Source organism: Brassica napus, chromosome C3, assembly GCF_020379485.1.
Source record: "Brassica napus cultivar Da-Ae chromosome C3, Da-Ae, whole genome shotgun sequence".
NCBI classification, from domain to species: Eukaryota; Viridiplantae; Streptophyta; class Magnoliopsida; order Brassicales; family Brassicaceae; genus Brassica; species Brassica napus.
In genome coordinates this window covers 10,072,931-10,096,378 of record NC_063446.1, presented here as the reverse complement: position 1 = coordinate 10,096,378, position 23,448 = coordinate 10,072,931, and the positions used below count along the sequence as shown (strand labels likewise).

General features: G+C 35.7%; 4 protein-coding genes across 7 annotated transcripts; 3 read left to right on the top strand and 1 right to left on the bottom strand.

Annotated features, from left to right (window-relative positions):
• Positions 1-3,630: 3,630 nt before the first annotated feature.
• Positions 3,631-6,273, top strand: LOC106387983 (GTP 3',8-cyclase, mitochondrial-like). Of its 3 annotated transcripts, none has more exons than XM_013827940.3 (8): positions 3,631-3,756; positions 3,850-3,926; positions 4,075-4,617; positions 4,909-5,076; positions 5,179-5,370; positions 5,499-5,567; positions 5,658-5,753; positions 5,984-6,273. In XM_013827940.3, the coding sequence occupies exons 2-7, from the start codon at positions 3,861-3,863 to the stop codon at positions 5,739-5,741; spliced, it is 1,122 nt and encodes a 373-aa protein (XP_013683394.1). In that variant the 5' UTR covers positions 3,631-3,756; positions 3,850-3,860; the 3' UTR covers positions 5,742-5,753; positions 5,984-6,273. The 3 variants fall into 3 exon arrangements, with proteins under 3 accessions (XP_013683394.1, XP_048608390.1, XP_013683395.1); XM_048752433.1 differs by having other exon boundaries at positions 3,656-3,756; positions 5,981-6,273; XM_013827941.3 differs by having other exon boundaries at positions 3,688-3,926; positions 5,981-6,273.
• Positions 6,274-7,580: 1,307 nt separating this feature from the next.
• On the top strand, positions 7,581-16,163 carry LOC106387985 (myosin-12-like). 2 transcript variants are annotated; one of them, XM_013827944.3, is made up of 39 exons: positions 7,581-7,753; positions 7,833-7,961; positions 8,063-8,206; positions 8,283-8,428; positions 8,496-8,652; positions 8,844-8,902; positions 8,992-9,151; positions 9,231-9,380; positions 9,450-9,586; positions 9,662-9,808; positions 9,997-10,098; positions 10,167-10,224; positions 10,302-10,403; positions 10,482-10,519; positions 10,590-10,716; positions 10,795-10,965; positions 11,038-11,169; positions 11,253-11,359; positions 11,456-11,516; positions 11,607-11,784; positions 11,955-12,160; positions 12,259-12,378; positions 12,458-12,556; positions 12,633-12,848; positions 12,921-13,060; positions 13,149-13,250; positions 13,340-13,448; positions 13,531-13,575; positions 13,647-13,706; positions 13,773-13,943; positions 14,025-14,180; positions 14,251-14,457; positions 14,560-14,709; positions 14,788-14,858; positions 14,941-15,040; positions 15,134-15,190; positions 15,275-15,412; positions 15,533-15,603; positions 15,700-16,163. In XM_013827944.3, the coding sequence occupies exons 1-39, from the start codon at positions 7,751-7,753 to the stop codon at positions 15,830-15,832; spliced, it is 4,659 nt and encodes a 1,552-aa protein (XP_013683398.2). In that variant the 5' UTR covers positions 7,581-7,750; the 3' UTR covers positions 15,833-16,163. The 2 variants fall into 2 exon arrangements, with proteins under 2 accessions (XP_013683398.2, XP_013683399.1); XM_013827945.3 differs by having other exon boundaries at positions 7,583-7,753; positions 14,022-14,180.
• Positions 16,164-16,754: 591 nt separating this feature from the next.
• LOC106387987 (RAP domain-containing protein, chloroplastic) lies at positions 16,755-19,543 on the top strand. The gene is made up of 5 exons (XM_013827946.3): positions 16,755-17,015; positions 17,091-17,164; positions 17,345-18,950; positions 19,050-19,132; positions 19,336-19,543. The coding sequence occupies exons 1-5, from the start codon at positions 16,886-16,888 to the stop codon at positions 19,402-19,404; spliced, it is 1,962 nt and encodes a 653-aa protein (XP_013683400.2). The 5' UTR covers positions 16,755-16,885; the 3' UTR covers positions 19,405-19,543.
• On the bottom strand, positions 19,510-21,647 carry LOC106387988 (leucine-rich repeat receptor-like serine/threonine/tyrosine-protein kinase SOBIR1). Its single transcript, XM_013827947.3, has one exon. The coding sequence runs from the start codon at positions 21,598-21,600 to the stop codon at positions 19,666-19,668; it is 1,935 nt and encodes a 644-aa protein (XP_013683401.2). The 5' UTR covers positions 21,601-21,647; the 3' UTR covers positions 19,510-19,665.
• Positions 21,648-23,448: the final 1,801 nt, after the last annotated feature.

Here is a 23,448-nt window from a genome sequence, read left to right as displayed (position 1 = left end):
AATATATTTATTATAATTTTTCAAATTAAAATATATTTTTATCATTATGTGTTTTTTGTTAAATATTTTTGTAATAATAATTGTTTTTAAAAAAGGATAAATACGTCTATTTTAAATACTTTTTGCTATTTTGAATTGATAATTTTACTAAAATTAGTTATATTTAATATTCATGATTCAGTTTTAATAATATTACTTAAGTTTTGAAGGAATATAATATATATCGAAACTTTTGAAATATTTTCTATAGTTTAGACATAATTGATTCCTAAAAATTATTTTATGAAGCATTATATAAATTATATAAATCAAATTTTTTTTTTGCTAAAATAAATCACATATTTAATTACCATAAATAATTTTGTGCAATATATTTAGGTTGTTTGGATAATAATAAAACTGGTTCTATAACTTATTTTCTTACTCATAAAATAAAAACAAATTGAAAATCATTAACAAATCAAATTATAATATTATTTTTCAAACTATCTATATGATCGACACCTAACAAAAAATTAATTAAGGGATTTCTTATTTAATATAAAATGAAATTTCAAAATAGATTTTATAAATTAATTTATAAGCTTGTACAAATGACTTAAAACTTCTTATCATAATTTAAAACATGTAATGAGCTAAGATAAATAATTTTATAAATGTATTTATAGTTTTTATAAATGATTTATAAAGCTTGTATGAATTTTATTAGAAATTAATAGTTATTATAATAATTTATATACAAATATAAGGCTTTATATGAGAATATAAAATCATTATATCAATTTTAATAAAAAACATTGTTTATTATTTTATGTAGTTTAAAAATATATAAAAAATTGATCAAACATTATTATTCTTTCTATAGTTTCAACAAATAGTTACCATAAATAATTATTTGTAATATTATGTAGATTTTTGCAAGTGATATTAACTGTTTATAAAATAAAAATAAATAAAAATTAAAATAAAATAAATTAAAATTAAAATTATCGACCAATCAATTTATAACAATATTTTAAGATTTCATAAATGATCAACACAAAATCAAAAATATTTTAAGTGACTTCTCAATTAATATATAGTAGGATAGTAGGATGAGATTTAAAAAATGATTTTATAAATTAATTTATAAGCTCTTATAGATGACTTACAAACTCTTATGATAATTTTTTTTGATCAACAAACTCTTGTGATAATTTAAAATATACAATAAGCCTAGATAAATAATTTGATAAATGTTTTTATAGATGATTTATAAATGATATAATATGCATATAATATGAACTTTAGAAGATGTTAATAGTTATTATGATAATTCATATAAAATATAATGCTTTTAAATAAGAACATAAAATCATTATATTGATTTATATGAACTGTTTGTCGTTTATTATTTTATGTATTTTAAAAATATTAAAAATTGATCTATATTAAATAATATCGCCCAATCAATTTATAATAATTTTTTTTAGGATTTCATATATGATCAACACATAAGAAAAACTCTTATAAGTCACTTCTCAATTAATATATAGTAGGATAGTAGAATGATATTTTAAAATAAATTTTATAAATTGATTTATAAGCTCTCATAGATGACATACAAACTCTTATAATTTAAAATATACATTAAGCCAAGATAAATAATTTGATAAATTTTCTTATAGATGATTTATAAAGCATGTAATATGAACTTTAGAAGATATTAATAGTTATTATGATAATTTACACAAAATATAATGCTTTTAAATAAGAATATAAAATCATTATATTAATTTATATGAACTGTTTGTCGTTTATTATTTTATGTATTTTAAAAATATTAAAAATTGATCTATATTAAATAATATCATCCAATCAATTTATAATAATTTTTTTTAGGATTTCATATATGATCAACACATAAGAAAAACTCTTTTAAGTCACTTCTCAATTAATATATAGTAGGATAGTAGAATGAGATTTTAAAATAAATTTTATAAATTGATTTATAAGCTCTCATAGATGACATACAAACTCTTATAATTTAAAATATACATTAAGTCAAGATAAATAATTTGATAAATGTTCTTATAGATGATTTATAAAGCATGTAATATGAACTTTAGAAGATATTAATAGTTATTATGATAATTTACACAAAATATAATGCTTTTAAATAAGAATATAAAATCATTATATTAATTTATATAAACAGTTTGTTGTTTATTATTTTATGTATTTTATAAACATTTAGTTACCATAAATCATTATTTGTAATATTATGTAAATTATTTGGCAAGTGATATTAATTGGTTATAGACTTACCTTTCTTTTTATATCTAAATAAATTAAATAAAAATTAAAAATCATCGACCAATCAAATTATAACAATTTTGTAAGAGTTTATCTATGATTAATTCTCAATTAATATATAGTATGATTTTTGGGGTTCGGTTAGAAAGTCCCTAAAGTTTTGGGCCTTTTCAGAAATAGATTAAAATTTTGGGGCTTTGTGCAAAAATATAAAAACATTTCTAGAGATTTTTGGAAATAGTTAAAATTGTACTGGGCTTTTTAGAAATAGTTAAATTTTGCTGAGCTTTTTTGAAATAGTCATCCCTAAATTTTAAAGAGTTTCTTTTTTTTTTGGAATAATTATATTTTGAAATAGTTAAATTTTTTGAGTATATCGACTCTCACGTACTGAAAAAAGCAAAAACAGTCGAAAGAATAAACAAATTACTTGGATCAAGAGAAAAACCATAGACATAACTTGCAAATTTTTACGATGGAATCTAATCTACACAACAATATCGACGTACACGTATATAATAAGTCAATTTCTTTGCTTATGATTTTGTATGACGACTCTTTTGTTCTTGATAAACAGTCAATCAGCTAATTTGCCATTGAACGATTTTTTAAAACTTATTTTTGCTCATGGACGAAATTGAATATTTATTTTTTACCAAAAATAAGAAATTGAATCTATTTAGTTATTGTGTTCAAAAAAAAAAAAGAATCTATTTAGTTAAAGCGAAATATGGATGATGAGACACACCATATATTAGGAGTGGAGAAAAAAAACTGAACTCGAAAATCCTAACCGATCTAATCCAATTAAAAATAAATCTGATCCGATATAATATCTACATAGATCTTGTCTTATGGTATTTTAAGTTTTGGTTTAATTTTAGCCAAATCCAAATTCAAACATATGCTCAAAAAACCCAAAAAATTTCAGAAACCCAAATCTCTTACTAAATACAAACTCACTCTTGAATAAATATCCTAATAATTATTTATAACATAAAAATTAGTTTAATGTATATTTTTGATACTACGTAAAATATTTTTTAAAATAATTATTTTGGTAATTGCATTTAAAATTTGATTATAATCAAGTTCTTAAATATTTTTAAAAATTAATATATTTGAAAGATCGGAAGAATACTAATGAAATGTTTTTGTGGTCAAATTATTTTTGGTCAAATATTAAGGAATGTTTTTACCAGTAAAATTTCCAACTTTTACAAGTCAAATTTCCAAATCAACGTTCGTTGGTTTGATTGCCGATAACCGGTCACCGGCACGACCGGCAGATGTCTCAGAAAAGACGAAATAGTTATCTGTTTTTTTAATCCAAACCTCTCTGCTCTGCAAGTGCCGTCTTCAATTTTTCAACGCCAGCCTTTTTGTACCATAGAAGAAGAATCCAACTTTGTTTGGTTTCACCATAAGAATAAGAATCTCTCTCCCCTCCGTCTCCCAAAGGTCACCTCTTTCATCCCCCTCTCTCTCTCACTTTAAGTCAAGTTTTTATCTTCACACCCTCAGCACGATTCTCACTCAATCGTTTCTCTGCAGTGTTAACAACGATGAGGAGGTGCCTTTCCAAACTCACCCCCCGGCAAATGGGTTTCACGAATTCGAACTCTTTCTTGGTAAAGTTTCAATCTTTTCCCCTATTTACTTTGGTAAGAGCTGATGAATATTGATATGACTTTTAGTATGTGTGTGATGTGATTTGCCATTAGAGAGATTCACAATGCTTTTATTGTGGTCTCTTCTCACTTTGGGCTTCTTTAACAGGCTGGGTCAAAAAACATTACTACTACAAGCAATGCAGCTCAAGTTGATCAGACAAAACACAGCTCTGTCTCAGACATGTTGGTTGATTCATTTGGTCGGTTCCACACCTACTTGAGAATCTCCTTGACAGAGCGTTGTAACCTCAGGTGTCAGTACTGCATGCCCTCTGAAGGCGTGGAGCTTACTCCCAAGCCTCAGTTGCTGTCACAGTCTGAGATCGTTAGGTTGGCTGGTCTCTTCGTTTCTTCTGGGGTTAACAAGATTAGGCTGACCGGTGGCGAGCCTACTGTGAGGAAAGACATTGAAGATATTTGTATGCAGTTGTCTAGCTTAAAAGGGTTGAAGAATCTGGCTATTACTACCAATGGCATCACTCTTGCTAGGAAGCTGCCAAAGCTTAAAGAATGTGGGCTTGATTCCATTAACATCAGCTTGGATACTCTTGTCCCTGCAAAGTTTGAGTTTCTGACTAGGCGTAAAGGGCACGAGAGGGTTATGCAGTCTATTGATTCCGCTATTGCTCTTGGTTACAATCCTGTGAAGGTATGTTTTTGATTGCAGTAGAACCATATTTGATATTGTTGATTCGGAAAATGACTTAAATCTCGGTGCACCAGTAAAAAGCCACATTCGTTTGGGTGGATGTTTAGGAATATCGGGTTTTTGAGGCTAGTATAAATACGGGTCTAAGGGTTTTTAAAATTATTAATTCACATAATCGATAAACAAATTATAAACGGGTGTTTGGCTCAATTTGTTTTGCTCTTTTTAAGTTTATTTGCTTTCTTCTAAGTTAATTCGTGTTTGTTCACAAGAGATGGTTTGTCTTTGCAGGTCAACTGTGTTGTCATGAGGGGATTGAATGATGAAGAGATTTGTGATTTTGTGGAGCTGACTAGAGATAAGCCTATCAATGTCCGGTTCATAGAGTTTATGCCCTTTGATGGAAATGTTTGGAATGTAAAGAAACTTGTGTCTTATGCTGAAATGATGGATAAAGTGGTAAGGTAGATTTCTCTTTAATGTTTGGCTGTTTTTTGGAGATTCTTTGACCTTTTCTTGAGCAGAGTTTCATGACTGGGTTTGGCGTTGTTATGGTAATAGGTAAAGCGCTTTCCGAGTATCAAACGTGTCCAAGATCACCCTACTGAAACAGCTAAGAACTTTACCATCGATGGGCATTGCGGTTCTGTGTCTTTCATCACATCTATGACAGAGCACTTCTGTTCTGGCTGCAATAGATTGAGGTTACTTGCAGATGGGAACTTCAAAGTATGCTTGTTCGGTCCTTCAGAGGTAGTGTGATTGTGAAACCAGTTCTTGTTGATTCGAAATGGCTGTAAACATGAGGATTCTCGGTTGCTTCTCAATAACGTTAAACTTGACAATCGTTTTGCTTCACACCATAACTTTTTTGTAAGCAGGTTAGTTTGAGAGATCCTATCCGGTCTGGTGCTGATGACGAAACACTAAGGGAGATTATAGGCGCTGCTGTATGTATTTAGTTGCTTCATCTGAGTTGTTTCGTCAAAGATTGGTTCTGTGTATTGAGACATGAGATATTTTTGACAATGGGGTTTCAGGTGAAGAGGAAGAAAGCAGCACACGCTGGAATGCTTGACATTGCCAAGACAGCTAATAGACCAATGATACACATTGGTGGCTAAAACAAAGCTAATGTAAGTTCCTTCAAGCCATTGTTTATCATTAACCAAACTGGCACAATCAACTAGTGTGTATAAATAATCAAGCATCTGGACCACTGGACTATCTGATTGGCTTTGTAACTCAAATATTGTGTGTACTTTTTTGGCCACTTAAAAAGTTTAGATTCAAAAATTTTAAAAGTCTGAATAACAGTCCTTCTCGATCCTTTGCAACTCAAATAGAGCTATTCTTCTCTTAGCAGGTTGGTGAAGTTCACTACAAGGAAACATTGAGTTCCATATGTTGTATGAATCTATCTCGCTGCTGCTCCAACTCTGTGACATAACTTTTTGCAAAACAAGAATATACTGAAAGAGTTTCTTAATGTTCGTATCTGTATAAGTAACAGACACTGTACAGGAACTCAGAATTACTCTGTGAATTTTTCGAGTCCCATTACTTTACTATTCTACAATCAGTCATAAGAAACTATTATGTAAGAACAATGTTTGTTTGTTTCAGTTTTAAAAGCTTAGACACTTTTTAGTTCAATAATTTGGAAATTGAAGATAGCATGAAACATTGTGTAATTCCCATGATTCGTTGACTGAACTGTCAGCTGGAGACAAAGTTGTGATGATCAGCTGAGTTAATGATCTGTCAGGTAAAATTCTGTCATGTGATCTTTAGTATGGGATTGGTTTGATGTAATTCCCACAAGGCACATCTATAATGTCTGTGTGACCGAGTATGGTTTGAGACAGATAAAGAGAAACTTGAGTTTTTAAAAATTAAGCCGAACAATTTTTTTGTGATTGTCTCTGGCAATTCAAGTAGAATGGATATTGAATCAAAGACTGTTAGGTAAGTAAGTTTAAGGATATGACTAGTTTACTCTCAACTCGTTTTGATCCATTCATGATTGAACTTAAGCCTAGAACTACTTTAATCTCTAAAGTTTTGTTCTAATCATTTTAACCATTGCTGTTTTCTCTTCTCTTTTGAGACTGGACTTAATCAAATTATGTTACTTTTCTAGGTTAAAAATCAAACTTGATGTTTTCCTTGTTTTCAAATAAAAGAATTACATGAATATCAATGTTTTTTCAAATTAATGAATTAATTACATGAACATCAATGTTTTGATAGATGGATTAATATGTTATGCCAGGCTGCCAGCTGATATAAGATATTTTAAGAGATTCTCTTATAATTTAATTTATGAAAAAGGTGAAACACAGTGTTGCACATGTAATCATGATGTTCTTGGATCGAGAAATTAGCAAAAATTAGACAGATAATGATGCACCTTTGAATATTCAAACAATGCCTAAACTATACTATGATAAAAAAAACTGTCGACCATACATAGAAAAAGAAAAAGAAAAGGGAAACCAATATAATTGGAAAGTAAAACCAAATGGCCCAGCTTCGGCCACCGCCCTCAGCCGCCACCGGAGATGCTCATGCTCCACCGGCCATTGCCGCCTTCACACACAAAATAAAAACAAGAAAGTAATAAACTTTCAACAAGATGTGACAAGTTTACACTTTTTAAGGTGGTGACTTCAAGTTTAAGCACGCCATGACACGTCCCCTGAGTCTTTGGCTCTGCAAGAGATCACTGGAACCAAACGTGAAGGGTCTTGAAGTCTTTTTGATGAAAAAGAGGAAATATATTCACTTTCACAGCGAAACAGTACCTGGCCATGGCCGATCAAGAGAAAAGTTGGTGCAGTTGCAATATCAAAATATAAAGCAAACTACTTTATTGTTCTAAAAGTAGCAATTTCATATTTAGTTTAACCTACGAGGACCCCCTTCATGTTCAAAAGTAAGTACAGCATAAAAGCTTTTGAAAAGGAGAAAGAAAAAAACTATGAAGAGTAGTAGTGACCTTACACCAAACAGTTTCATATCAAATGCTCAAGCATTGTTTTCAAGAAAATGACCCAAGAGAGTTGATTTGATCTCTCTCTTCTTCAACTGCTGCAGATACTCAGCTTAAGAGCTTAGAGAAGCTTGAGTTATGGTAAGCCTTATGTTACATACCTTTATCTTTTCTTCTGAATGTGAGTACTGAAAAGCTTGCTTTGATGAATGATGTTAAGGGGACTCCTGTAAACATCACACTTGGGTCACATGTCTGGGTAGAGGATCCAGAACATGCATGGACTAATGGAGAAGTGACAGAGATCAAAGGCACTAATGCAACAATACTCACTGCAGATGAAAAAACAGTAAGAAGATACTTTTCATTTTCTTATAAAAACCACTTTAAGTTCTGTCACTTGTCCATTAATCTTGGAAGAAACCTAAAGTCTAGATTTGATATTTACAGATTGTTGCTAGTATCTCTAGCCTCTATCCAAAGGATACAGAGGCGCCGCCTGCAGGAGTTGATGACATGACTAAACTGGCTTACCTCCATGAGCCAGGGGTCCTCCACAATCTTGCTTGCCGGTTTTCACTAAATGAGATATATGTCGGTAATCTTAAAAACATTCCACTGATCAAAACTTTTTGAGATTATCTAATTGCAAACTTCTTGACTAAGGCAGACTTACACCGGAAACATCTTGATTGCTGTGAATCCATTCCAAAGACTTCCTCATTTGTATAGCGTCCATATGATGGAGCAGTATAAAGGAGCTGCGTTTGGAGAGCTAAGCCCACATCTGTTTGCTGTTGCAGACACTAGTTACAGGTAATAAGTTGTTAATCACTGAGTAGAGACTTACTGTATTAGCTAAAGCTTTCCATGTATGCGCCAGGGCGATGATAAATGAGGCAAAGAGCCAGTCTATTTTGGTTAGTGGAGAGAGTGGAGCTGGGAAGACAGAAACAACCAAAATGCTTATGAGATATCTTGCATTCATGGGAGGCAGATCAGATACAGAAGGGAGAAGTGTTGAACAACAAGTCTTAGAGGTGAGTTTACTTGCTCTTTTTATGAGAGCAGACCCCTGCCAACGGGTATCGAACCTATGACCTCTTACACCTATACTACGTGATCCTAGAGTTTTAGCCACTAAGCCAACTCCCGTTGGTTACTAGCTTTAGTTTTATTATCTTCATCATGCAATAATGCTTCCACCATTCTAAGCTGTTCTACTTTTCAGTCTAATCCAGTGTTGGAAGCTTTTGGAAACGCCAAAACTGTGAAAAACAACAACTCAAGGTGTTAACTATTACAACACTTACTTTGGAAATAACTCTGACATCTTTATGTTTTGGACTGTTTGTAACTCTCTGTGTTTCTTCTAACAGTCGGTTTGGAAAATTTGTTGAGATCCAATTTGACAAGCGTGGGAAGATATCTGGAGCTGCAATAAGAACTTATCTTCTAGAACGGTCACGTGTTTGTCAAGTCTCAGACCCTGAGAGGAACTACCACTGCTTCTACATGCTATGTGCAGCACCACCTGAGGTAAAAAAATGATCAGTAACAATCCTGAAAGCAATATAGATGGAAAGAAAATTTAGCAATATAAGATTTTTTTTTTCAGGAAGTCAAGAAGTTCAAGCTAGGTGATCCCAGGACGTTTCACTATCTGAATCAGACAAACTGCTATGAGGTATCTAATGTAGATGATGCAAGAGAGTATTTGGAGACCAGAAATGCCATGGACATTGTTGGTATTGGACAAGAGTCACAGGTTTGTCTCATGACTCTCTATAAGGATACAAAATGATGATAAATGCTGACAAGAAACTTCAACTTCAAGGATGCCATATTCCGCGTTGTAGCTGCCATCCTCCACCTTGGAAATGTAAATTTTATCAAAGGAGAAGACGCAGATTCTTCAAAACTCAGGGATGATAAGTCAAGTTATCATCTTCAAACAGCAGCAGAACTACTCATGTATAGAAAATCTCTTAAAATTAGAACATAAACTCTGCCAATGGCAATGCTGACAGATAAATCCACTTGACGCAGGTGCAATGAGAAGATGCTTGAGGATTCACTCTGCAAGCGTGTAATTGTTACTCCTGATGGTAAAATTACAAAGCCACTTGACCCTGAATCAGCAGCCTTGAACCGTGATGCTTTAGCCAAGACAGTGTACTCCAGGTTGTTTGACTGGTGAGTAAATACAACTCCTGAAACAAAAAAATGAATAGTTTGAAATTTTAATAGAAACCACATAGACATCACAGGAGGGACAGAACACAGCTTTTAAATGGTTTTGCTTCAGGACATTGTCTAGATAAACAGTTTTTCAGTTTGAGAAATCTCCAAATGTGACATGTGTTCAACTCAATTTATGACAGGATAGTGGACAAGATCAACAGCTCAATAGGTCAAGATCCAAATGCTACAAGCTTGATCGGAGTCCTCGATATTTATGGTTTTGAAAGCTTCAAGATCAACAGGTAAACCTGACATAAATAATGTGCACACATATAGAACTTAAGATCTAATACCGCTATACCTTTGATAGTTTTGAGCAGCTATGCATCAATCTCACAAATGAGAAGTTGCAACAGCACTTCAACCAGGTAAGATATAAAATCACCTATAACCAGTTCACATTGCAATAAACTTTTTACATGGAAACATTCTTTTTTATATGCAGCATGTGTTCAAGATGGAGCAAGAGGAATACACAAGGGAGGAAATAGACTGGAGCTATGTTGAATTTGTTGACAACCAAGACGTCTTAGATCTTATTGAGAAGGTATACACTATTTGAAACTAACATCCTCTTGTAATAAACAAAGGAAACAGTCAATGACATCTTCTTAATTTCTTGCAGAAACCAGGAGGCATAATTGCTTTACTCGATGAAGCATGGTAAGTGTATCAGAATCCATAGTAATAACTAGAACTGGTATCCTCTTGTAGTAACCTTATATTCTTGAAGCATGTTTCCCAAGTCGACCCATGAGACGTTTGCACAGAAGATGTATCAAACATATAAAGGACACAAGCGTTTCAGCAAACCTAAGCTTGCCAGAACAGCCTTCACTGTCAACCACTATGCAGGAGATGTGAGACAAATACAATTTTAGACGCTAAGGTAGAAGTAACTAAAGTAGCTAGTTACTGACCATGATTTTATGCCTCAGGTTACTTACTCAGCAGAGTTTTTTCTCGACAAGAACAAGGACTATGTTGTGGCAGAACATCAAGCTTTGTTAGATGCATCTAAGTGCTCTTTTGTAGCCAATTTGTTTCCACCATTACCAGAAGACGCATCAAAGCAGTCCAAGTTTTCATCAATTGGGACACGTTTCAAGGTAAGCCAATATAAAACATAACCATTTACACATTTCTCAAGATCTTTATTCCGGACATAACCTACCCTCCAGCAACAACTCCAAGCTCTGATGGAGACGCTGAACACAACAGAGCCTCATTATATTAGATGTGTGAAGCCAAATACAGTTCTAAAGCCATCGATTTTTGAGAATGACACCGTTCTAAACCAACTAAGATGTGGAGTAAGCAAACCTAAATTCTCAGGTTTACTATTTGAACAAGTTCAAAAGGTTTATGCTTATAGCCAATCTTCGTGAGTGAACAGGGTGTACTGGAAGCTATAAGAATCAGTTGTGCTGGTTATCCAACAAAACGAGCATTTGATGAATTTCTTGATCGTTTTGTGATGCTAGCAACACACGTACCAGAAGGGTATTAAAAATACACTTAACACTATCTAGAAAGAAGACAGATTATTACTCTCCTGAACCAATCATCACTCAGAAAACTGCATTTTTGTATTGACAGATCTGATGAAAAGGCTGCCTGTGCATCAATATGTGACAAAATGGGCTTAAAGGGCTACCAGGTATGTCAGGCTCAGGGTACATGCATTTCAAAATGAACTCATCCAGTAGCAGTTCAACCTAAACTTTGCATTCTGATTTGTTGTGTTCAGATAGGGAAAACAAAGATATTTCTTAGGGCTGGCCAGATGGCTGAACTAGATGCGCGAAGAACCGAGGTTTTGGCTGGTGCCACTAGACTCATCCAGAGGCAGATCAGAACTTATCTGACAAGAAAAGAGTTCCTTGGGCAGAAAAAGGCTACAATTTTTGTTCAGAAACTTTTGAGAGGTTTAATTCTTTGACACTCCTTGCACAACACAAAGCTATGAAAATATAGAACTGTTATACCAATAAGAGCACTGGTATATGATAATATAATGTCATAAACTGATCCAAATTCAGCCAGGACACAACGTTCTCTAAACTAACTTTTATGTCATGTTCTGTTGCTTATATAGCACAACTTGCACGCAAGTTATATCAAAACATGCGAAGGGAAGCTGCTTCAATTTGTATTCAAAAGAACACTCGTGCTCATAGAGCAAGAATATGCTACACTAACCTACAGGCATCAGCAACAGTTATTCAGACTGGTTTACGGGCTATGGATGCTCGAAACAAACATAGACACAGAAGAAGAACAAAGGCTGCAATTATTGTTCAGGTAATAGATTTTGACTAGTTGATCTCAAATCTTGTTAGGTTCAATATGATTTTGATATATACTTTTATGAATATTCTTACTGATATACTTTTTAACAGAGGGAATGGAGAAGACACCAAGCTCATGAAGCTTATAACCAGTACAGAAAATCAACATTGGCATTACAATGTCTGTGGAGAGCTAAAGTAGCTCGAAAAGAGCTCAAAAAGCTCAAATTGGTAAGTTTCATTAATAAGAATCAATCTACTCACGCATACTTCAGTCTAAGTTACTAAGAAACAATTCTTTCAAACAAAGGCTGCAAGAGAAACTGGGGCACTCAAGGAAGCCAAAGACAAGTTAGAGAAGCGTGTGGAAGAGCTAACCTGGCGTCTCGAATTAGAGAAACATCAAAAGGTGATATTCAATGAACTAAAAAACATAGAGTTTTTTGTGTATAGTGGTCATAATTCAAAAAAAAAATGTTCATTAGGTTGATCTTGAAGAAGCTAAAGCACAAGAGATTGCAAACCTACAAAATGCTTTCACTGATTTGCAAGAGAAGCTAGATGAAGCCCATGCTGCAATCATACAAGAGAAAGAAGCAGCAAAACTAGCCATTGAACAAGCTCCACCAGTCATCAAAGAGGTTCCAGTTGTAGACAACACTCAACTGGAATTACTGACCAGTCAAAACAATGAGCTGGAGGTAATTTTTTTTGAGCTACAAGTTCAACCAACTTGCAGATAATTGCCTCATACAATATCTTTCAAAATACAGGTTGAGGTTGATAAATTAAAAGGAAAACTTGAGGAGTTTGAAGCAGTATGTTCTGAACTTGAGAGATATAACAAGGCAAGTCTAACTGAAGCAGAAGATGCAAAAGCAAAGGCCATTCAACTTCAAGAGGTCATTGAAAGGTATTCGATATAGTCAGTTTCTTGAGGCATTGAAATCATAAATCTTTTTTACAGTCAGAGTTCATGAGTATTGTTGGTAAATTTCCAGATTACAAACGAACCAGTCAAACCTTGAATCTGAAAATCAGGTCTTGCGCCAGCAGGCTTTGACTGCTTCAACAAGCGCGGTAGAGCCTGAAGAGTTAAACAGGTACTGGCTTGTGAGCTGAATATCAACACATATCTGAAAAACAAATCCATATAACATCATCACTTATTTAAAAAACAAACTCTTATCAGCCTGAAGGACAGGATTGCAATTCTAGAGTCAGAAAATGAAACTCTTCGAAGACAAGCACCTGCTGTAGAGAACACAGTGCCTAATGAAGCAGTTTTTGAATCTGCAAAGGTGCATAACTTCTGTCAACATATAATTATTTTAGTTTAATAAAAAAGTATAACAATTGCATTAATGTAATATAACTATGCAGGATCTTGAAAATGGACATCAAACAGAAGAGATTCAGGCAACAAAAGTAAGTTATCTTGCTAGCACAAGATAAGAAACAGTACTCTACAGTTCATCATCTCTTGTTATTTGTTACAGGAGCCAAGGACTCCAGTCACTGTGTTAGCAAAACAAAGCTCTTTAACAGATAGGCAAAAGGTAACATTTGTACTTAAGATTCATAAGTTCATTACAGAAGAGTTTAAAAAGAGTATTACTGGACAGGAGAGCCATGATGTTCTGCTGACATGCCTCACCGACGAAAGAAGGTTTGATAACGGAAGATCTGTGGCAGCCTGGATAATTTACAAGACACTACTTCAATGGAGATCATTTGAACTGGAGAAAACAAATATATTTGATAGGGTTGTTCATAAAATCAGATCATCCATTGAGGTAATAAAGTAGTAACATCCTTCAACCTTGTGAAACCAAAACTTTATATTCAAGTTGTACTAACTTTGGTTCTTCCAGAAGAGCCAAGATGACACAAGGGAACTAACTTATTGGCTCACAACAAGCTCTACCCTCCTATATCTTCTACAATCTACACTCAAGTTCAGCAATACAAATAACTCTGCTTCAAGACGTAACAGATCATCCCAGACTACACTATTTGGGAGACTTGTGCAAGTAAGCTTCTTAAAAGTGAACCTCTAATTTGTATGAGACTTAGTAACTGTTGCATGTAACAACATTGTAGGGAATGCAATCATCTTCAGTGGGTTTGGAAACATCCAGTGGTTACAGTGGGATGGTTGGAATATCAAATGACCAAGCCATGGTTGAAGCTAAATACCCAGCGTTACTATTCAAGCAACACTTAGCCGCATACGTTGAGAAAACATATGGAATGATCCGAGATAGCTTGAAGAAAGAGATAAACCCGTTACTAAATCTCTGTATCCATGTTAGTAAATTCATTCATTCATTCATCAAGTTACTATGGAACATATGTTAGTGATTTGATGTTCATGTATGTTATGAATGTGTAATATGTGAGATGTAACAGGCACCAAGACCGATGAGAGCCAGGACATTGCGAGACGTGACTAAAGGCAGCCACTTGAACACAACTGCCAAGCAACAAGCATCATATGTACAATGGAAGAACATCACTGAAAAGCTTGAACATACACTGACCTTGATGGCAGAGAATCATGTAAGAGAACACATTTTCGGAGATCTATAATTTGTTATTTTTCCTGTTTCTTGACTTGAGTCTTAATGATGATTTCAGGTCCCATCTATGATCACAAGAAAACTCTTCCATCAGGTTTTCTCGTACATAAATGTGCAGCTTTTTAACAGGTACATTACATATTGCATAGGACAAGTAGCTAAAACATCATGTTAAGACGTCGGTTGACACGAAGTTTATATCTTCTGGCAGTTTGTTGCTTCGTCGAGAGTGTTGTTCCTTTAGCAATGGAGAATATCTGAAAATGGGCTTGCATGAATTAGAGCAGTGGTGCCTGAAGACAGAAGACGAGGTAGTCTAAAGCATTAGTAACCAAATAATGTCAAGTGCAAAAAACAAGACAGATTAATTGCATAATCATATATATATTGTTGTCTTCTAACAGGCAGCACGGTCACCATGGGATGAACTTCAACACATTAGGCAAGCAGTGAAGTTTCTGGTACAACTCTGAACCATATCTATTGGTGAAAATTCAACTGTTGAAAAAAAATCAGCTTTTCATATACACTATCACTCTCTACAGGTATTGCACCAAAAGACGCAGAAGTCACTAGACGAGATTACAAAAGAGATATGTCCGGTACTAAGCATTCCACAAGTGTATCGAATTGGAACTATGTTTTGGGACGACAAGTATGGAACTCAAGGACTCTCCCCTGAGGTAAGTTAATGTATCAAACCAAACCTGACCAAGTTCAAGAAAAAAACACAATATGGCTATGTTAGACCTAAAACAACAACATGAAGTCATCAGGATTAAACGATTATGTGGTGATAATAGGTGATCAAATTAATGGCGGAAGATTCAATCAACATGACTTACCCTTCTTTCTTGCTAGACGTTAACTCAAGGTATGCTTAAAACAAAACTAATGTCTTGCTTTCATCTCAAGTTATCTCCATAATTACTTGCAAAGCAAGTCACTGTTTCTTCCTGGTATCTTTCAGCATTCCTTTCTCAGTGGAAGATGTTTCACAGTCCTTCCAGGGCGGGACCATTAGCCTCTCCAACGTTGATCCACCGCCGCTTCTCCGGCAGCGATCTGATTTCCACTTCTTGTTCCAGACATTGCCTGAGTAAGGAGGCAGAAAACACCGAATTGTGAAGTCAAAAATATTTATTAAGCCATGATTTTTGCATATATTAGAGAAAGTGAAGCTTTTGTCATTTTCTTTCCATTTGTTTTCTCACAAGAAGCAAGAAAGCTTCTTCTTTTATGATTTTTTTCTTTATTCGTTGGTTTGTATTTTTTGTTATTTTTATTTTTGATTTTATTCTTTATAATTTACATGTGTGTATAGCCAAGTTGAGATTCAAATGATACATGCATGCTGTGCTCTTTCTTTTTGGCCAAATGATACATGGATGTACTGAACACTATTGTATGTTAATGAGATTGGATTTTGTGACATTTTGGATTTAAAAATATATATATTCTAAAACTAGTCTTTTTTTTTTTTAAATTAAATATTTATTAATCTTCTCTAAAAAGGGCATCGGAAAGTGTACACCCCTAACGCGGCGGCTCGCCGGAGAAACGGCAGAAACCTAGGTTACAAGCTATGAAAACGAAACAAAAGAAGCAGATCTATATACTTTGGATTTAAGGACAGTCTTTTATTTGGTCTATATACTTTGGATTTAAGGACAGTTCTCTTTCGGATCCTATCGAAATTAATATTCATCTAATTTTTTTCAGTTTAATCAAATTGATACATGAATAATGAGAAAAGACGAATATAAAACAGATACTCAAATAATATATGTATAAAACTAGTTTTAAAATATATAAAATTATTCAATTTTTTTCTAAACTAACTGAAATTCATCCATTTTCAGTAACACATCCCAGATAGTAATTTTAGATGTTGTATTCAACTGATATTATTTGGGGTTTCTCCAAAATGGGCATTTGTAGTAGGAATAAACTAATTTGAGGCACCATAAGGATATTAAAATACTGAGCGTATTCAATAAAGAAAGACGCTAATTTTGAGGGATCTCACTATGATAATTAATATATTTGGGAGCAAACTCACTAAATGAGTGAGAGGGTTCTACCCAAACTAAAACCCAGTCTGTTAAAAACCATAGCAACAGAGCCTTCAACGTTTCTCCGATTGAAGTAAGAAGATGGAGTCCGTAGTTCCACTACGGCGGTGCTTCTGCCTCAGTCCGCCGGAGCTACGCCACCGCATCGTTTACCAAAGTCGCCGCCATCTCCATCTCCCTGTCTCCTCATCCTCCAATTCCTTCGCAGCAGGTCGCTTCTACCTCACTCCCTATTTCTCTTCTTTGTTTCGTATTCACCCTTACACGCTCTTTGTTCCATCTCCAGGGATACTGCTTATCCCTGATAAGATGAACCGGTTTCTATCTCCAGTCGCGAAGAGGGCTTCCTTGAATCGCCTGGTTAGCTCTTCATTTCCTAAAACATGGATTAGTCAGATAATTAGGTTTAAAAATGATTACTTTTAGTGTTTGCTTTTATAAATTTTGAGTCTTTTTATTTGTATTTGCGAGTCATGATAGTGTTAAAGGTTTTGGATAAGGTTGCTGAACAAACTTGTATGTTGTTTCTTATTGTTATAGAACTCGTCTGTCATTGGTAACTCGGATGAAGAGGAGGAAGAAGAAGATGATGATTTGGATTGGGAGGCAGAGTTTCTTGGGGAGATTGATCCGTTGGAGGTTCAACCTCCAAAGAAGAGGAAGAAGCAAGCTAAGTCGAAAGCGCTTGATGACACTGAAGGGATGGATTGGTGTGTAAGGGCTAGGAAAATTGCACTTCAGTCTATTGAAGCTAGAGGATTGTCTTCTAGAATGGCGGAGGTGATGCCTCTCAAGAAGAAGAAGAAGAAAAAGATCAAGAAAGACAAGGTTAAAAGTAAAACCGTTCCCGAAGATGATTTCGATTCAGATGACGAAGGTCTGGAGTTTTTAGACCGATCTGTGGAGGAGGACAAGATGGGGGAGCTGCGGAAGAGAGTTAGCTCGTTAGCTGGTGGGATGTTTGAGGAAAAGAAAGAGAAGACGAGGGAGCAGTTAGTCCAGAGGCTATCTCAGTTCACAGGACCTTCTGATCGTATGAAGGAGATCAACCTGAACAAAGCTATAACAGAAGCGCAAACAGCTGAAGAGGTACTTGAAGTAACAGCCGAGACAATCATGGCTGTTGCCAAAGGTTTAACCCCATCGCCATTGTCTCCCTTAAACATCGCTACTGCACTCCACCGGATTGCCAAGAACATGGAGAAAGTTTCGATGATGAGAACTCGTAGGCTTGCGTTTGCTCGGCAAAGAGAGATGTCGATGCTTGTTGCTCTTGCAATGACATGCCTGCCTGAATGTTCAGCTCAGGGCGTCTCTAACATTGCTTGGGCATTGTCCAAAATCGGGGGTGAACTGCTTTATCTTACAGAGATGGATAGAGTCGCGGAAGTTGCAACGTGTAAGGTTGAGAAGTTTAATTCTCAGAATGTTGCTAATATCGCAGGTGCCTTTGCTTCCATGAGGCATTCTGCTCCGGAACTCTTTGCGGAGTTGTCAAAGAGAGCAGCTACTATTATCGTCACCTTTAAAGGCCAAGAGATTGCTCAGCTGCTGTGGTCATTCGCCTCGCTTTATGAGCCAGCTGGTCCTATGCTTGATTCTTTGGACAGTGCTTTCAAAGGTAGTGACCAGTTCAAGTGCTGCTTAACGAAAGAAACATCAAACTATGATGAAGTAAGCGACGGTGCTTCAGGATCTCCAGCGCTCAGCTTTAACAGGGACCAGCTTGGAAACATAGCATGGTCTTATGCTGTTCTTGGACAAGTGGAGCGACCTTTCTTTGCTAATATATGGAATATCTTAACCACTTTGGAAGAGCAGAGGCTTTCGGAACAGTACAGGGAAGACGTCATGTTTGCTTCTCAGGTGTATCTCGTGAATCAGTGCTTGAAGCTTGAGTATCCCCACCTTGAGTTGTCACTATGGCATGAGCTCGAAGAGAAAATAACCCGTGCAGGAAAGACCAAAAGGTTCAATCAGAAGATAACCTCATCTTTTCAGAAAGAAGTTGGACGCCTTCTGATAAGTACAGGACTTGATTGGGCTAAAGAACATGACGTGGATGGCTACACTGTGGATGTTGCTCTAGTCGAGAAGAAAGTTGCTTTAGAAATCGATGGGCCAACTCATTTCTCAAGAAACACCGGTATGTGACATCACTCTGTTCCTTTAATATTCTTGTTGTTTAGTGGAGCCAACCCAAACTGATTGATCATTTCGACTTTTGTGTCTATTCTCTATACAGGACTACCGTTAGGGCATACAATGCTGAAGCGGCGATATGTTACTGCTGCTGGATGGAAGGTGGTATCCTTGTCTCTTCAAGAGGTTAGTTTGAAACATTAAAACACCCCAAATTTAAAATAGTCTTACTAGGATGATGAGAATCATGTAGACATTGTTCTCCAGTTCAAGGGTAAACAGTTCACATGTTCTTGCTTTGACAGAGAAAAACTTCATTGATAATGTTTGTCCATCTCAGTTACTACATCTCAACATGTGTTTGACTTTGTTTGTTATTAATTTTTTAGTGGGAAGAACATGAAGGAAGTCATGAACAGCTAGAATATCTGAGGGAGATTCTCAACGGCTGCTTATAGAGAAGGCACGTAAGACATTGTTATATCATGGTTGTTAATTAATGTGCTCGATTCCTTCATGTATATAGCTGAAGCTTATTGTATCTGTTTGATGACTTAATGTTGAGGCAAGAAAACATAATTAAAAGCATTTAAATTATACATCTTCATCACAAGCTTCTGCCAAGCAAACACTATTGTGTTCCTAGTTATTTGAATTCCTCATGGGACAGGAAATATAGAATACACATTTTGAAGCAAACGATATATCACAGAGAGACACTAGTGTTTGATCTGGGACAGCATAGTCCTGACATCTTTGCTGTTCGGCCTCTGTTTCGGATCATCCAAAGTACAGTAACAAGCGATTTTCAGAACCAGAAGCATCTGTTCATCGAACCCTTGTTCCATCAGCTTCGGATCAATAGCAAGGCTTGGATTCTCCGATGTCACCATGTTCCTCATCCACTTTATCAGACTCAACTCGTCAGTAGTCTGGAAAAACACATCCGAAGGAAGCTTCCCAATCACAAGAACCCCAAGAATCACTCCAAAGCTATAGATATCACATTTGTCCGTGAACTTGAGAGTTTGATGATACTCTGACGCTATGTATCCCACGGTACCTGCAAGCTTCGACGCGGTGATGTGGGTGACTGCATCAGGCATTACCTTAGCCAGCCCGAAATCCGAAATCCTAGCCTCCATGTCATCGTCGAGAAGAATATTCGCTGGCTTCAAGTCTCGGTGAATGATTGCTGGTTTGTGATCCATGTGAAGGTACTCAAGCCCTGCAGCTATACCTACAGCAATCTTGTGCCTCGCTGGCCACATCAACTCTCTGTTTCCAGCTGCCACATCGGTCAGTATATCATGCAAACTACCGTTCTTCATGTACTCGTAGACTAGGTAGTGGCACTCGGGTTGCGCAACGTGTGCTAACAACGGGAGAAGATTCCTGTGCCTGATGTGTCCCACCGTGGCGATCTCTGATCTGATTTGCCTCATGTGCCTGTTCAGAATCCTGGACTCTTCATCTACAAGTTCGCCGGCTTCTTTAGACGGTTGCGTCACTTTCTTCACAGCGATGATCTTCCCGTTGCCATTAGGTAGCTCAGCTTTGAAGACTTCTCCGCAGCCTCCTCTTCCAATGATCTCCAGAGAGGCTAACGCTTCTTCGTTCTCCAAGAAGGCTAAATCTTCAGCTTTCTTGATCATTGGACTGAATAGGGTAGGACCTGATGGCTTCTCTGGTCCTCTTATTGCTCGAAGGACCAGTCTGAATATAACAGAGAAGACAAAGCCAGAGAGTGTTCCTCCTATGCCTCCGACTAAGAACCCTAAGATCCATGCCAGTACTTTCTTCTTCTTGTTCTTCTTCTTCTTCGTCTTCTTTTTATCATGCTCTGAAGTTGCTTTTGATGTGTTGGTGGTGTTGTTGTTGGCTTTCTTGGTGGAGTTTTGAGTTTCAGCGAGAATGTGTCTCGTTTGGTGTAGAGAAGATGTCTGAATCTTGGTTTTGATCTTGCTCATAACCGGAACCGGACCTTCCAAAAACCGGTTTTCAGAAAAGTCAAAGAACCGGAGATTGTGGAAAGAGTCAACTCCTTGTGGGATCTTGCCTGAGAAGAGATTGTTTGAAACCGAGAGACTCTCCAGGTTGCGCAAGTTCTTCAAGAAGTTCAAGTTCCCGGAGAACTTGTTCGAAGAAAGATCAAGAATCCGAAGACGGATCAAGCGTGAGAAGTTCCCCGGAATCTGACCGGAGAACTTGTTGTTTCTTACATCAAGTACTTCGAGTTTCTTGCAGCTCAAGACATCAACGGGAAGACCGTTGACTAATTTGTTGTTGGACAAAATGAGTTCCTTTAGCTCTGATAACTTTCCGATAACCGGCGAGATGGTCCCCGACAAGGTCCTGGATCGGTAGACGAGTCTCGTGACACGGAGGACGTATTCTCCGGTGGCGGAGGAGGAGAGCCTTCTCTCGCAGAAAACTCCTCCGCGGCCGCAGGGGTTAACACCACTGGACAAAGAGCGTTGACTGTTGACTCCGAGCTCTGTTTCGATGACTTGAAGAGCTTTGAGATCTGAGGCATCGATGTCGAGCCACTCGGTGGAGGAAGAGACGGAAGGAGAAAGAAGAAGAAGGAGGGAGAGAACGGCGAGGATGAGAGGCCGGAGAAAGAGACCTGTGGGAACAGCCATTCTAATCATTTTAGTCGAAGAGAAAGTTTCTTCTTGTGGGTGTTGTCGGGAGTCTTACTCTGGTTATTTATGGTCAGCAAGTGCCACTAAAATACAAAAAGTCTTACAACGTGTTCTATGGTTTTGTTTTTCCTAAATACACTAATTAATATTTTGAAAGTATATATACTCCCAAGTTACAGTATTTTTGTATTGTTGTTATAGATGTGATTTTTATATTTCAATTATCCTAAATATTTGTTAAAATATATACTGTTGTTGCCAAAAAAAAAAATATACAGTTAAAAGTGTATGTACGTCGTGTTTAAAGTACCTCATCCCATCCCAGATTGATATAAAAGTTGAGTGCATTACGACTTAGGATACTTTTTTTCACTTTTTTGACAAGATAAGGTACATGTTGCTGGAGGGACACTTTTCTTCTAGAGAGAGGTTTCGTTTTGACAAGATTAGAATTTTTTATTTTTCTTATATTACTATTATCAATTTTCCTATATTTCTTTATGTGATTATTTTAACATATTAAAGTATATAAATAAATAGATTAAATATAATAAATTATAACTTTTTCTTCTACATTTTAAAATCCGTTTTAGTATACTTTAAAATTTTGAATATAAAAAATCATATCCACAAAAAAAAATTGTCGATTAAATGTTTGTGAACAAATAAAATGTGGACATATATATTGTGGATAAACAAAATCGTAGGGTTGGACATATATATTGTCCATTTTGTTGAAACTAGATCGTAGGGTTGGATTTATTTGATTTTTTTTGAAATTACTATTATAAATTCCCCTCTATTTCTTTATGTGATTTATTTTGACATATTAAAGTATATCAATAAATAAATTAGACATAATAAATTATAACTTTTTGTAGTCAACATTTTAATATCCATTTTAGTATATTTTAGAAATTTGAATATGAAAAACATATCATGACAAAATATTTTTTGTAGATTAAGTGTTTGTGGACAAAGAAAATGTGGATATATATATATATATATATATATATGTTGTGGATATAGAAAAATATGGACATATATGTTGTGGACATAAAACTCAGCAATGAAAGAAGAAGAAGATCCCAACCAAGATAAAAAGTTTTAGCATATTCAGCACACACTTGAACACATCGATCATAAGCTTCAGCTAACAAAATCAAACTCCCAGGACGAACAATATCTTGGGGTTTCTTCACATCAAGTTCAGGAGAAGTAGGTGTAAGCTGTGGACATGGACACAATCAATGTATATAAGAAAATGTGGACAAGGATTAATGTTGATTTGAGAAACGTGGTTTCACATTACCAAGTAGATTGTAGTCTTTAGGTCCTTCACTTGCGTATGATCGAGCTCTTGCAAGACATTGAAACAACTAAACTGCGACAGTACGTGAAGCTCTAATGGGTAATCAATGGTGGTTGAGCTCGTCGAGATCAAGAAATCCTATCATCTCTTTCTTAAGGGACTCTTTGCCGGATCCGGTTGATATTTTTAACTCTGAAGTGGATGATCCCTATCTTTGGCAAAGTTACACAAACATAATCCCTCAGCTTTAACTTCAATTAAAATTACAGAAAAAAATTGATGCATCGAAGAACCAACCTTTTGGATATGATAGAGAACAAAGTCTGCGATGAACATCTTCAACAGCTTTTACTCGACGGAGAGTGGTTTGAGGAGCTTCAAATCGAAAGGTGACAGAGACGACGGCTTGATTCTGACAGTTATAAGCACCTTTCGATCATAACTGCCAAAAATCTCCGGTAACGAGTAGATGTTCAGACACTTGATGGAGAATCTATCAGTCGCAAATAATCTCGGCGGGAGTCGGAGGCCCGGTGGAAGTG